The 15265-nt window shown below is 43.5% G+C and overlaps 1 protein-coding gene across 3 annotated transcripts in view; it reads right to left on the minus strand.

Moving 5' to 3' along the window:
* Positions 1-15265, minus strand: part of RADX (RPA1 related single stranded DNA binding protein, X-linked) — a 99027-nt gene that overhangs the window by 63000 nt on the left and 20762 nt on the right. For all 3 annotated transcript variants that reach the window (XM_068251052.1, XM_068251053.1, XM_068251051.1), the window contains exons 2-3: positions 14270-14412; positions 4952-5144 (exon numbers count right to left, since the gene is read on the minus strand). In XM_068251052.1, the coding sequence (XP_068107153.1) occupies positions 4952-5144; positions 14270-14412 (336 nt within the window). The remainder of the gene's footprint in view (positions 1-4951; positions 5145-14269; positions 14413-15265) is intronic.

Below are 15265 nucleotides of genomic sequence, written 5' to 3' on the forward strand. Positions count from 1 at the left end.
ATAGTTATTTTTCTCTTCTCATCTGCACTGAAACTGCACGAACCGTTTTATGAAGATTTATTGTGGGTTGTCCTTTTCCCCTTAAAGAGAACCCGAGGTGGGATTTACTTATGCTAGTGGGCCACAGAGGCTGGTTGTGCACACTAACACCAGCCTCTGTTGCCCCATGGTGTGCCTCCAAGACCCCCCTGCGCGCCGCTATACCCCCCGCAGTGCTGGCGACACACAGCGTGTCGCCAGCACAATGTTTACCTCTCGCCTGTCTGTTAGCGCCGCTCCCCCGCCTCCTCCGTATCGGCGGTACCCGCCCGCATCCCTTCCCTCCAATCAGCGGGAGGGAAGGGACGCGGGCGGGTAACGTCGATACGGAGGAGGCGGGGGAGCGGTGCTAACAGACAGGCAAAAGGTAAACATTGTGCTGGCGACACGCTGCGTGTCGCCAGCACTGCGGGGGGTATAGCGCCGCGCAGGGGGGTCTTGGAGGCACACCATGGGGCAACAGAGGCTGGTGTTAGTGTGCACAACCAGCCTCTGTGCCCCACTAGCATAATTAAATCCCACCTCGGGTTCTCTTTAAAGTTACTAGTATGATCTGTCACTAAGCTACTCGGATCCGCATATTCTTCCACAAATGTTTGTATAAGAAGTCTGCATACCTAGGTGCTTAAAGTGAACCGAGGGTGAAAATAAACTGATGAGTTAAACTATTGTATTTATCCTCCTACTCATAAAAATGACCTTTTTAATATACATCCCAGTGTTGTGGACAAGGTTGAAAAGCCCTGCTATAGAGGCTTCCCACGCTGTCCTCCGATCCCCCCTTGCTGTGCTGAGTGGTGGCCCCCTGACGATTACAGACAAGGGCTTGTCAGTAGGAACATCAGGACTGCATTTCTCTTCGGGCATGAGCATGGCTGTACTACACTTGGCTGAGTACCTGTGCAGTAAGCCGGCTTCCCACCACTTAGGTAAATATGTACTTTTTGAGCTTTGTAACATCTTGGATTCTGGAACAGCAGAAGATCTTCCTGACAATCTAAAATCTCCCACAGCTTCCTGTAAATCAGTAAAATGAACACAAATGATCTACACAGTTGTTCCAGGTGTATGATTCAGAAAGTGTAATTGCACCAAGGATCAGCACAGCATCCAGCATTTCCATGAAGGTTCAGCAAATTCAGCCCGCAGGTCTATTTCATCACATACATTTTAAGAAGCAACCAGAAATATGATTCGAATGACAAATAAAAAAAAACGTACTCACAAATTTTATATATCAGTTGCAAATTTAGGTACCCTAACTTCTTGGCTTCTGGCTTTCATCATCTTTGGATATAAACTCTGTCAGGTAATTTAACTACCTTGTGGCCAACAAGGAGTGAAATATTACTTTTGTATGATCCGGGAATTACATTTTTCACATCTGCTCACATCAGCCAGATCTGCGGGCGAGTCGGGAGTGGTCTGTCTCTCTCTGCAGGCTCAGGTCTGTGTATTCTATCCACCTGCCTGCAATTCCAATCTATTTACAACACAGCTCCATAAAATGCAGTAACAAAACACAGAATGCTGGATAACAAATCTCTAGTTTGCTTTGCATGGCCTAGAAAATACGAGTGCATCATAATTTTAACCGATGACTCAAATCTACGCGGAGACTGCTACAGTCATAAAGAAACAACATGATGTAATGCATTTAGAAGACATTTGAACTAAAAAGTCAAGTTAAAAATAATGTGCGTGTTGTAATAAAAAGGTGAATTATACGACCTTATCCTTCCCAGTCTATTTACTCACATCATTTGTTGGATTTATCTCACTGTTTACTTCTTCTGAATATCCATCATAAAATCTGCACCAGTTTACTAATCAGCCATCACTGGTGAGTATCTATTTGCTATGACATATGGAGAAGTAAAGCAGACCTGTACCAATATTAAAGCCTGCTAATCCTACCATTGTTCAATTGTCTATTTAACCCATAAATGAATGGATAGTGAAAGCGGGGGGAGGTAAGGAGGAGAGAATTGCCTGATTGACATTGCCCAGTGTATAATAAAGAAGGGACTTTTTTTTTTTTTAAGATCTGCTATCATGTGGAAAAGGTTTACAACCCTCACCTGGGTCATGTGAAATAGTGGGGACATGGAAAGGTTAAAGGTTAGTGAATCAGCAGCTGCAGCTCTGTGCACCCGCCCTCGGTAATGCTTGGTTCACACATAAAATGGCATCCAGTGCTGTCCTGTCAGTTTTTGGCAGTTGGCATCAGTTTTGCATATATTTCTATTAATATTTTCATACATAAAAGGAGAACCTTTCCGGTTCAGTCAGGTAAAAGTGATAGAAAACTGATGCAAAAGGACAGGATCAGAACGCTAAGGACAGGACTGGAATGTAGAGATTTATGTGTGAACCAGGCCTCACAGCTTCTATTCATGGGTGTATTAGGCAGTCATACTTGCTGTATGTTCTAAAAGTGACAGCAATAGCACAGGCACAAATTCACTAACCTTTGACAAATATATGTATTTATACGACCCAGGTGAAGTTTGCAAACCTAATAGACACTTTTTAGAAAAATCCAGTTCAGTTTTGCTGGACCTATATCATTCAATTTTCCTCAACATTAATAAACCAATTCCACTGACTACAATAGCACAGGCTAACAATTAATCAGTGAACACAATGTGTACACAATGCAAGTCACAGCTATGCAAATATATTATATTACTGATAAGAGCCTCATTTTAAAACATTATAACCACATAAAAAGTGAATCTGTGTCAAACCTGACACAGTGTCCAATAAAAGGCTGCATTCTACTAAGGATGCATAAACATCTATAAACACTGGATCATCATTGAAATGCAGTTGCTGCATACTATATAGTATATGTGGCCCTGACTTAATATATAACCCCATTTTAACTGGATATCCTATATTCATTTTAATAGTGAATTTATTACAAGTGAATATCCTGATAGGATTAGTTGTTAGCCTGCATGACTTCAGGATTTGTTTCACCTATCACTACCTCACTATCTGTCTGCATTGGTAATAGCTGCAGGTCATTGCCATCTGTCTATTGTTTGAAGTCTGACAATGTTGCATGAAGAGCAGTGATGTGTGTGGCCTAGTAATATTTGGGTTAAGGGGGTGTGGCCCTTTAATACAGAACCTACAGCATGCAACCTAGGTTCATGCGTTTCTGGTATGCCCAATATTTAGCATCACTCACAATCTGTTGTCATACACTATTTTTTGGTGCAGCACGCCTGGTGACATCTGCCCTTTATTTGAAGCCTCAAAGAGCTCCAGATATTGTGGACAACACTGCAGTCAAACTCTTATCACATCTTATCACATGTACTCAGGGCCAGCCCGCCCATGAGGCGGGGTGAAACTTTTGCCTCAGGCGCCACTTCTGGGGGGGCGCCACCCGCCCGTCCGTGGGTGTGGGGGGCCGCCCGAGCTGGAGGGGATAGCGGGCAGGAAGGGGGTATTGGGCCTAGCGGCGGGGAGGGGGGTCGGACCCCCCCTCCCTCGCTTGGGCCCCCCGTCCTCCGCTCCCCTCCAGCTTTAAAAAGTTACGTTGCTGCCTGCAGCTATTGTAAGAGGCAACGGGCGAGGATCACTAACCTCTTCCTCATTCCAGCGTGCGCTCCACTGACGTCACTTCCTGCTACGCCGCCACTGTATTGTGAGTGGGCGGCGTAGCAGGAAGTGACGTCAGTGGAGCGCACGCTGGAACGAGGAAGAGGTGAGTGATCCCGCCCGTTGCCTCTTACAATAGCTGCAGCAACGTAACTATTTAAAGCTGGAGGGGAGCGGAGGACGGGGGACCCAGGCGAGGGAGGGGGGGTCCGACCCCCCTCCCCGCCGCTAGGCCCAATACCTCCTTCCTGCCCGCTATCCCCTCCAGCTCAGGCGGCCCCCCACACCAACGGCTTGGGGGGGCGGTGACTTCTTTAAAGATTGCCTAAGGTGGCAAAAAGTCTAGGGTCGGGCCTGCATGTACTGGGCAAAGTATTTCTATGGTTGTATTATAATTTTATCTGCAGCTATTACAATGAAACAAGTGATTGAGTGTCCTGTGTTAGAAGCATGTTGCATACCACCCAACTTTTTGAGATGAGAAAGAGGGACACTTAAGCCACACCCCTGCTACACCCCTGATCACGCCCCCATCACACCTCTAGTCACGCATACCACAAAGATTTCATTAGAAAAATATGTTTTATAATTCAAACCACACTTGTCCTTTCTATCCTGTTTTATTTTCCTTCATATTAACATTTTAAAATTAGCAATATATCAATTTAAAAGATGGGAATAAAGTTTAGAGTTAATGAAACACATTTTTAGTTGAAAAATATATATTTTTACATAGAAAGAGGGACAAAGTCCTGAAAGAGGGACAAAGTCCTGAAAGAGGGACAAAGTCCTGAAAGAGGGACAAAGTCCTGAAAGAGCGACAAATGAGGAGGAAAGAGGTACAGGGCTCCCAAAGAGGGACTGTCCCTCCAAAAGAGGGACAGTTGGGAGCTATGATGTTGTGGAGGTGGTGGTGGGTGGGTGGGGTGCAGTGGGGGCTAAGGATATGGTACCATCCCTGCAAGGGTGAATAGTAGGCTGCAGTGGATCAGTGGTAGAGAGTGCAAAGATTGCTGGGAGGAGAAAGAGGACTAAAACTGAAGACGAGGGACCTGGGCAGGCAAAAGTAAATCATCCATGTGCAAGATGGAATGTAACTTAACCTTAAAGAAAAGATTTTTTAAAAGGTAGACTTTATTACAGCTGTATATGCAGTAGTTGGAAACTGAACAGAACATAAAAGCACAAAGCTGTAGAGGGTGTAACATTTGTAGGACTAGTAGCAGAAGACAAAGATATGGTAATTGGTAATGTATAAACCACTAATCGCAGTACCGGTACTTTAGAAATACGTTACCAAGATTAGGCAGTCTCTTCACCTGCAGATTTCCTGGAGTTGGGAACGTCCTTTTGGCATAACTCTTCTTTACAACATATTGCTGAAGGAAAACAACATTTCCAACCTGAAGGGTATTGTACCATTCAGGACACAGGGCGTTCCACATCACCACCGACCTCATACCAGAGTGATCTGCAACCTCAAAATAGGCCTGAAAACCAAGATAAACGCTCATAACAATCAAGAGTTACCATGACACATACAAAACATTTTCCTGATAAGTAAAGCCAACGCCATCTAAATGGCATTTTATTATATTAAATCACAATTGTGCTGTATGCAGCATTTTCTGAGCGATCAAGCTTTGAAAGAATTTGTCAAAATCGCACATACCTTCAATATCGCTTTGCAAATTCAAACTCTGTAGTGTGAACAAAGGCCTGGTTCAGACTGAAAATCGCCAATCGCTTAGCAATTGTAATTGTGCACTGCGCTTTGTTGTTGATTTTTTGGCAATTGTGCTTTGAGATTTTTGTTTGGAGAACAAGAATCCCAGTGCAATCCCTCTAATAGACGCTGCATGCAGCGGTTTGCATTTTTCAACAAACTGCATTGCTGCAATGTGAATGTTCCCATAGGGAGACACTGCACTAGCACTTTGTCTATCAGCAAGCGCAGAGCAATCGTCCCCAGTGTAATTCAAGGCAGATGTGTATCTTAGAAATCTTGGCTATCGCATTTTTTTCCCCATAAAGAATACAACCATTAATGGACTTCTCTTCTCTCTAGGTTAGATACAGAACTAAGGATTTCCTGTGCAGCTCTTACCCAGGCTAAAAACTCTGTAAAACAGGACTTACAAAAAAAAAAAAAAAGGTCACAAAATCACACAATTCTTTGTGATAAAAAAAACATGAATTTTAAAGAGAACCTGTACTGAGTAAAAATATTTAAAATAAACACGAGGTAACTTCAAATGAACATTGCATAGTTACCTTGCCATCAGTTCCTCTCAGAAGCTCACAATTTTCTTCTGACAATAATCCCTTCCAATTCTGACAATATTTTGTCAGATCTGAAATATATCAGTTGCTGTCAGTAAAATATCAGTTGCTGTCAGTTATAGCTGAGAGGAAAACTGATGTACCAGGTAATGTCCATGTTTCCCTATGGCTCAAGTGGGCGATGTTACAGTTTAACTGTGTGCTGACCAAAAAGCTGTTATGGGTAATGGCCATTTTCAAAATGGAGGGCAGAGAAATCCATTGATCACAGTGGACAAACAGGACGCGGGACAGGAGAAAGACACTGAGGAGTAGACTACATGGAAGGTAAGTATGACTTGTGTATGCTTATTTTGACTTTTAATTTTCAGTTCAGGTTTCCTTTAAGTTCTGATTTCCGATCTGCTATAATGAGTAACAGTCATGTGGATCAACTTCCTGTAGTCATGTCATGCAACAGTGTTTAGGAGGATGTTGGCTAACCGCTAAACAATAAGATACTGGAAATTTGAAATAAATCAGCAATGCCTGTGTTAATGTTTTAATATAGTTGTTCTAGGTTTAACATGGAAATGTAGATGTGCAGGACAGCAATGATACTTGTCAGTTAGGGTGGGATCCAGCACTGCTGAAAACCTTTACTGATGCATGCAAACACTCCAATGCAAAATCCAAACCATAGTGGCAACAATAAGAGCAAAGCTCCAGTGTGGATGCAGCGTTAGGGTCTGAGCACTAATGAGCGTGACGGGAGTGTCAAGCGAGTGCTTCTTCAAGGACAAAATAGCACGAAATAGCATAAAGTTTAAATACTACAGTATATAGCACAATGTGGAAAAAAAATGGATTTTGGACATCTAGCTCTATCCTGTAGCCTGATATTATTGAGAGCATCCAGGATCAAGCTGCTAACACCTGCAGCAGGAAATGAAAACAGCAATCAGACATGGGTTTGTCTCTCCCCTACCCACACAATCGAACATCCTTTCAGGCAGCCCAAGTTGCCCAAGTCAACTTTTGGAGCTTTTGCAGGTCTACATATTACTAGTTACAACAATTATGTCAAGTGTACATCCATCAGGTTTTATGACTTTCTAGTCTTCTAAAACCACAATAGCTAATTCCAGTCTTGCAGCTTTACAATGTGACCATCACCATTAGCACCCAATAGAAACAGACTCACTGGACGTGTTAGCCACTATTAGACTGGCCAACCATGCACAAGTCCAGGAAGCCTAGGAACCTCAGGATTCTGGTATCAACCAGGAAGCCTGGGAACCTCAGGATTCTGGTACCAACTTTGCCAAAGCGTCACTCTCCGCTTTCATTACCAGCCTTCTAGCAGGGAGGCAGGCAGGGAGCTGTGTGTGTAACTCAGAGGTTTTCCAGACTGTGCCGCCTGTCATGCCTTTAGATGTGAGATGTGGGACACTTGCAGTTTATGTGCAATTTACAGTGGTGTGAAAAACTATTTGCCCCCTTCCTGATTTCTTATTCTTTTGCATGTTTGTCACACTTAAATGTTTCTGCTCATCAAAAACCATTAACTATTAGTCAGAGATAACCTAATTGAATACAAAATGCAGTTTTAAATGATGGTTTTTATTATTTAGTGAGAAAAAAAACCTCAAAACCTACATGGCCCTGTGTGAAAAAGAAATTGCCCCCTGAACCTAATAACTGGTTGGGCCACCCTTAGCAGCAATAACTGCAATCAAGCGTTTGCGATAACTTGCAATGAGTCTTTTACAGCGCTCTGGAAGAATTTTGGCCCACTCATCTTTGCAGAATTGTTGTAATTCAGCTTTATTTGAGGGTTTTCTAGCATGTTTTCTAGCATGAACCGCCTTTTTAAGGTCATGCCACAACATCTCAATAGGATTCAGGTCAGGACTTTGACTAGGCCACTCCAAAGTCTTCATTTTGTTTTTCTTCAGCCATTCAGAGGTGGATTTGCTGGTGTGTTTTGGGTCATTGTCCTGCTGCAGCACCCAAGATCGCTTCAGATTGAGTTGACGAACAGATGGCCGGATATTCTCCTTCAGGATTTTTTGGTAGACCGTAGAATTCATGGTTCCATCTATCACAGCAAGCCTTCCAGGTCCTGAAGCAACAAAACAACCCCAGACCATCACACTACCACCACCATATTTTACTGTTGGTATGATGTTCTTTTGCTGAAATGCTGTGTTACTTCTACGCCAGATGTAATGGGACATGCACCTTCCAAAAAGTTCAACTTTTGTCTCGTCGGTCCACAAGGTATTTTCCCAAAAGTCTTGGCAATCATTGAGATGTTTTTTTTTAGCAAAATTGAGATGAGCCTTAATGTTCATTTTGCTTAAAAGTGGTTTGCGCCTTGGATATCTGCCATGCAGGCCGTTTTTGCCCAGTCTCTTTCTTATGGTGGAGTCGTGAACACTGACCTTAATTGAGGCAAGTGAGGCCTGCAGTTCTTTACATGTTGTCCTGCGGTCTTTTGTGGCCTCTCGGATGAGTTTTCTCTGTGCTCTTGGGGTAATTTTGGTCGGCCGGCCACTCCTGGGAGGTTTCATCACTGTTCCATGTTTTTGCCATTTGTGGATAATGGCTCTCACTGTGGTTCGCTGGAGTCCCAAAGCTTTAGAAATGGCTTTATAACCTTTACCAGACTGATAGATCTCAATTACAGTACTTTTGTTCTCATTTGTTCCTGAATTTCTTTGGATCTTGGAATGATGTCTAGCTTTTGAGGTGCTTTTGGTCTACTTCTCTGTGTCAGATAGCTCCTATTTAAGTGATTTCTTGATTGAAACAGGTGTGGCAGTAATCAGGCCTGGGGGTGACTACAGAAATTGAACTCAGGTGTGATAAACCACAGTTAAGTTCTTTTTAAAACTGCATTTTGTGTTCAATTATGTTATCTTTGACTAATAGTTAACGGTTTTTGATGAGCAGAAACATTTAAGTGTGACAAACATGCAAAAGAATAAGAAATCAGGAAGGGGGCAAATAGTTTTTCACACCACTGTATGTGTATTTGCTATTGCGCTTTAAAATTATTTTAAAGCTATTACTAGTTAGTTACCAGAACACAGGATGGTGGACACTGAGCCTTCAACAGCTGCAGGCTGAAGCAGAAGTAAATAGAGCTGATTCAGAACTGAAGAAAACTTCTCCTGAACTGCATCTTTATATCCAGTAAATTATATCCATAAAGACCTCCCCTTGGCTGCAGTTACATAAAATTTTATACAACCAGCACACAATTGTCTTTGTACAAACCTCTGGTAGCTTATATACACTTGTGAAGGAAAGAGAACAAAAGATTCCATTTCTTACAGAAAGCTTTTTTAGTCTGAGCACCATCTCCATTTCTTTTTAGCTCCTTATTCTCTGACATCCTACAACACACATACAACTAAACCTATCCAATCTTCCAAGCATGCCATAGCCATGAGGAAAAATAAATATAGCCCCGAATACTGCTATGAAGCACAATATCTAACACACAGCTAAACTGCTCACTTGTCAGGCAATTCAGCCTCCTGGCTGCCCAACACAAGCACTTTTCACAGCATTAAGGAAAACCAAGCGTCACTGATCAACACGAGGTGGAGTAACCTGGTGGCAAAAATGCTTGTTTCTGGGAAAATGGACATATTTAGATGCAACACCATAGACTAATCTGATGCAAAATCTGCTTTATTCTGCTGCAAAACAAACAGAACTACCTACCTTTTGAACATTCCTGCACTAAAATGATCTGCCTTTTCCTCGCCAGATTTGCCTTCTATTTATTTTTTCAGGAAACCTGATTAAATTTAAGCAGTTGTTCTACAAGCTTTATTTACATAGACAAGTTTTTTGTTTAACACCTGCTGTACCAGTGGGTCTTCAGACAATTAGTTATTGGGACAAGCACTACATGTACCTATGTTTATTTAATCAGATACGCTTTCAAGGGGCACTATAGTGAAAATTATGCTGTTCCATCACATCATTATTTTAATATGGACAGCATAACTTTCACCATAGAGTTTGTTTTAATAAAAAAAAAAGAGCTTTAAACACATCTCTACCTCCCTACACATCTGAGCTGCCGTCATTAGTGATAACATGCCTTAATCCTCCACTTGAAGAACTACCAAAAGGTAATCACAGGAAAAAAATCATCCTTTCTATCACAAGAGATTGCAAATGCAGTTAACAAACCAGCCCAACTGTTCCGCACAGTGGAAAAAATCTGCAACCCGGCATGTCAAAAACTTAATATCGAGTCTTCAAAAGGACCTCTGTGACCAATTTGCCCATTTCTTCACAGACAAAGTCTCCGCTATAAGGTCCGCCATCCAACTTACAGCATCTGAGCCTAATATAGCGCCGAAGACCATTAGCAGAGACAACGTAACACCTTGGTCAAACTTCAAAGAAATTGATGAAGAAGTCACATCAAGCATCCTCCTTCACCTCCGCCTAACTACCTGTGACCTGGATCCTGGCCCAACACAGTTCATGTTGAACTGCCCCGACCTGTTCGTACCGGTATTCCTCAAAATTGTTAACTGTTCCTTACAATCAGGGATATTTCCTGCTTCACTGAAGGAAGCAATCATCAGGCCTCTCCTTAAAAAACCCTCCCTGGACCCAGATGCAATGACCAGCTACAGACCTGTCTCTAACCTCCCCTTTCTGGGCAAGCTAATTGAAAAAGCTGTTTACCTCCAGCTAGAAGCCAAAATCCTACAAAACAACAGTTATGACCCATTCCAGTCTGGCTTCAGGAAACACCACAGCACTGAAACTGCCCTCATCCAAATATGCAACCACCTGCTTATGGCAAGAGACAGAGGAGAGTGCTCGATCCTCATACTGCTAGACCTTTCTGCAGCCTTTAAAACAGTTGACCATGACATCTTGATAAACAGGCTACAGGAATACTGCGGCATTGATGGCATAGTTCTTTAGTGGTTCCAATCCTTCTTGAGTGGCAGAACCCACAAAGTGTCTATGGGGCCCTTCCTGTCCACCCCTGTATCACTTAAGTATGGGGCGCCCCAGGGCTCAATCCTCTCTCCCCTGCTTTTCATGATTTACATGTTACCGCTTGGAAAACTAATCCAAAAACATGGCCTGACATACCACTGCTATGCAGACGACACCCAACTATACCCACCCAACTATATCTTTCCTTCAAACCTGCTTACGTGAACTACAGCAATGGATGAATGACAACAGGCTGAAACTAAATGCAGACAAAACTGAAGTCCTTCTGATTGGAGGGCAGAGCATGATAACAAAACAACTTAACTTGCAGTCTTCACCACTGGGAATAGGAGGCACGGATCTACGCAGCTCTGATCATGTGCGAAGCCTGGGAGTTCTAATTGATGGTGATTTAAAGAGGAACTGTAACATGAAAAGATCCCCTGGGGGGTACTCACCTCGGGTGGGGGAAGCCTGCGGATCCTAATGAGGCTTCCCACGCCGTCCTCCATCCGTCAGGGGTCTCGCTGCAGCCCTCCGTGCAGCGGTGACGTAATATTTACCTTCCTGGCTCCTGCGCAGGCGCTCTGACGGCTGTCGGCTCCGAAGTAGGCGGAAATACGCGATCGCCGTCGGGTCTGCTCTACTGCGCAGGCGCAAGTTTCCGGCGCCTGCGCAGTAGAGCGGACCCGACGGAGAATGGGTATTTCCGTCTATTTCCGTGCCGAAAGCCGCCACAGCGCCCCCGCTGGAGCCAGCAAAGGTAAATATTGAACTGACAGTCGGCACAGTCGCCGGCTGTTCGGAGGGCTGCGGCGAGACCCCCGTGGGACAGAGGACGGCGTGGGAAGCCTCATTAGGATCCGGAGGCTTCCCCCACCCGAGGTTAGTACCCCCCAGGGGATCTTTTTAATGTTACAGAGTCTCTTTAAACTTCAGAACTCTGTGGTGAAATCATCCTATTTTCACCTGAAGAACATTGCAAAAATTAAGCACCTCATCCCCCCAGAAGATCTGCCAACCTTAGTCCATGCCTTCATCACATCTCGACTGGACTACTGTAATGCTCTCTACACTGGCCTTCCAAAAAAGGTCTTGTACCGCCTACAGCTGATACAGAATACTGCTGGCCAGACTGCTAACCAACCAACCTCGTCACTGCCACATAACGCCAGTCCTGCACTCCCTTCACTGGCTACCTATAGAATGGAGGGTCCTATTCAAGATCGGCCTACTGACATTTAAATCCCTGAATAATCTAGGCCCTGGATACATGAAAGATATGTTGCAGCTACGTAGCAATCCCCGCATTCTCAGATCCACAGGTTCTAACAATCTAGTCATACCCAGAGTCCACTTGGAAACTTTTGGTCCCAGAGCCTTCTGTCATGCTGCCCCTACGTTTTGGAACTCCTTACCTCAACAGATCAGGACAGCTCCATCCCTGGCTGTGTTTAAATCCAGACTGAAAACCCACCTGTTCAGTTTGGCATTTGCAGAAATATAACTTTTGTTGTGTGAATACTTCATCCTACTACCAATTACTGAATCTGAGAGAGCCTAAGCGCTTTGAGTCCTATGGGAGAAAAGCGCTATAGAAATGTTATTGTATTGTATTATTATTGTATAAGAATCCAATGGATTGACCCTCTGCTTAACTGCTACTGACACTCTACAGCTGATTTACAACACGAACAGCTCAGATGCTACATAGCTGTGCTATGTAACTAGCTAAGTAAATAAACAGGCTGCTAATTAGTTACTTTAGTTAACAGCCTATTTATTTTTTTACTTAGCTAGTTACATAGCATGGCTCTGTCTGTAGTATCTGAGGTGCCCGTTTCGTAAATCAGCTGTAGAGTGTCAGCAGCAGTTAAGCAGAGGGCCAGTTCATTGGATTCTTATCACATGACACAGCTCAGATGTGTAGGGAGGTAGAGATATGTTTAAAGCTTCTTTTTGTTAACACAAACTCTATAGGTGCGTACACACGCACTACTAAAGAGAACGGGTTCGTCAGAGCCTCCCACTGGGTGGTTGTTCTCCCGACAGTAGTCGTGTGTACAGTCTATCTGCAGACTGATAAGGCCGTTTCTGAAATATCCGCTCAGCGGATCGTTCAGAAACAGCCTTATCAGTCTGCAGACAGACTGTACACTCGCACTACTGTCAGAAGAACGACCGCCCAGCAGGAGGGTCTGACAGACCCATCATTCTCTTTAAGAGTGCGTATGTACGCACCTTATGGTTAAAGCTATGCTGTCCATATTAAATAAATGATGTGTTGATAATGTAACAGCATGTTCACCATAGTACCCCTTTAACTACTTCAGGATTGCAGCAGGCTAAAACTGCTCCACATTTATGGCTACATAAGCCTGATGCGCTGTGGCTTTAATGGCGGCAGCTCCCAAGCATGGGACGCAATCACACGTTTCTGCCAGCACAGACCTCCGCAGTCTAAAAAAACAGCTGATTTCTGTACCTTGGTCAGGAGCCATTTTCATTGGCTCCTGGCCGCCTGATCGCTGTAAGCCAGAGTGATCAAGTGTAAATTTGAAAAAAGGCTCCGGCCTTTAAAGAGAATCTGTACTCTAATATTCTTACACTAAAAAGCATACCATTCTATTCCTTATTTTCTCCTGTGCCCCTCTGTGCTGTTTCTGCCACTCTCTGCTGCAATCCTGGCTTGTAATTAACAGTTTTAGGCAGTGTTTACAAACAAACTAACCAGCTTCTAATAGGCTCAGCTAAGCATAGTGTGTGAGTATGCAGGGGGCCTGCAGAGGGTGTGTATCGCTTCTACCAATCCCAAGCAGCCCTGCACATTCCACACAATCAAAGCCTTAGCCCGACAAACAGGACAGAGGAAAGATACATTGATTTATTACAGAGACAGTGTAATTAGGAAGAGCTGCAGTAAGCCCCAGCACATTAGAACAGGCATAGGAACTCATAGGATAGAAGAACTAAGGCTGAAAAAATTGTTACAGAGTCTCTTTAAAGGGGCCAGAGCCTTTGGTACTAAATTGTGTGAGGCTTCTAGCTCTTAAAGTAAACCAGAAATCGAAAAAAATAGCAAGAATTGATACTTACCCGGGGCTTCCTACAGACCCATAAACACTTCTCAGTCCCTCGCTGTCCTCCCATGGTGTGCCGTTTAGCCTCGATCAGCCACTTACAGCATGTGCAGAAGACCCAGACTAGACCCAACTGAGCCTGTTACCGGGGTTTATCGCGGCCGAACGGCAGACGTGCTTCCTCTAGCCCCGGGTAAGTATCGGTTTTTGCTACTTTTAGATCTCTGGTACACTTTAAGGAATGGAGAACAATTCTTATCTACAAAATAGAGGGATCTTGATTTTACCTGGTAAGGGTAGTCAATCTTCTTGTCAACTCTACCGAAATATCGAAGCCTGGATTTGTGCATTATCCGCACAAGCAGAGGAGGTAATGGTGTTTTTAAACCCCATCTTTGTTCCAGCATTTGCAGCGAGCATACTTTGGACACTGTAAAATAAAAAAGTCACTTTACCTGTGTGAACATTTTCATTCAAAAGATTTGAAGCATACATTTTAGAGTGTCACACAGCTGTCCCCAGTACAGCGCTGCTGCTGATCACAGCGCTGTACTCTGTGTAAAGAGGGCGGTTTCGCTGTCTAAAATTCTCCCGAGCTGCAATAGCTGCTCAGAGACTGAAGACGGGGTGGAGCTCCGCCCCCCAATAAGGAGATGCTCCTTCAGTAGCCGGCTCCAGGACCTGACGCCAGTAGAAATCTGACAGAACCGCCAGGTTTTGGTCTAGTCCATCTCTTCAAGGGAATTCTCAGCATGGCCTTTATTTTTTATGAAGACACCCCTTCTCAGGTTTTTTTTTTTTATTTTAAAAGCACTTAGTGAATGGCAATTGCTCCGTCTGTCTGCTACAAAAGTGTGCAGCAAGCAGGGAGGCTGTGCAGCATATTTATATAAATCCATTTCAAGGGGTGTCTTCATAAAAAATAAAGGCCATGCTGAGAATCCCCTTGAAGAGATGGACTAGATTAAAACCCGTCGGTTCTGCCAGCATTTTACTGCTTACTGTAAGTGACAGCAAGATAGGAGAAAAGTAATTTATAGCTCATTTTACTATGGAAAAAATGTACTTATTTGTATGCCTTTACATGTATTTTACAATTTTTCACGATAGTGGTCCTTTAAGTCCAAAGATAATGAGCACATGATATTTGCTAGTAGCGTTATTTATGTGGTCGCTTTATGACTCTTTATGGTTTCTTTGGTCTACATATTTTAGTGATAAAAGTACATAATGATCAAACATTATTACTGTACACATCCAATCTGTCAATTCTCCATCAATTC

Source organism: Hyperolius riggenbachi, chromosome 8 (genome assembly GCF_040937935.1).
Source record: "Hyperolius riggenbachi isolate aHypRig1 chromosome 8, aHypRig1.pri, whole genome shotgun sequence".
Taxonomy (NCBI): Eukaryota; Metazoa; Chordata; class Amphibia; order Anura; family Hyperoliidae; genus Hyperolius; species Hyperolius riggenbachi.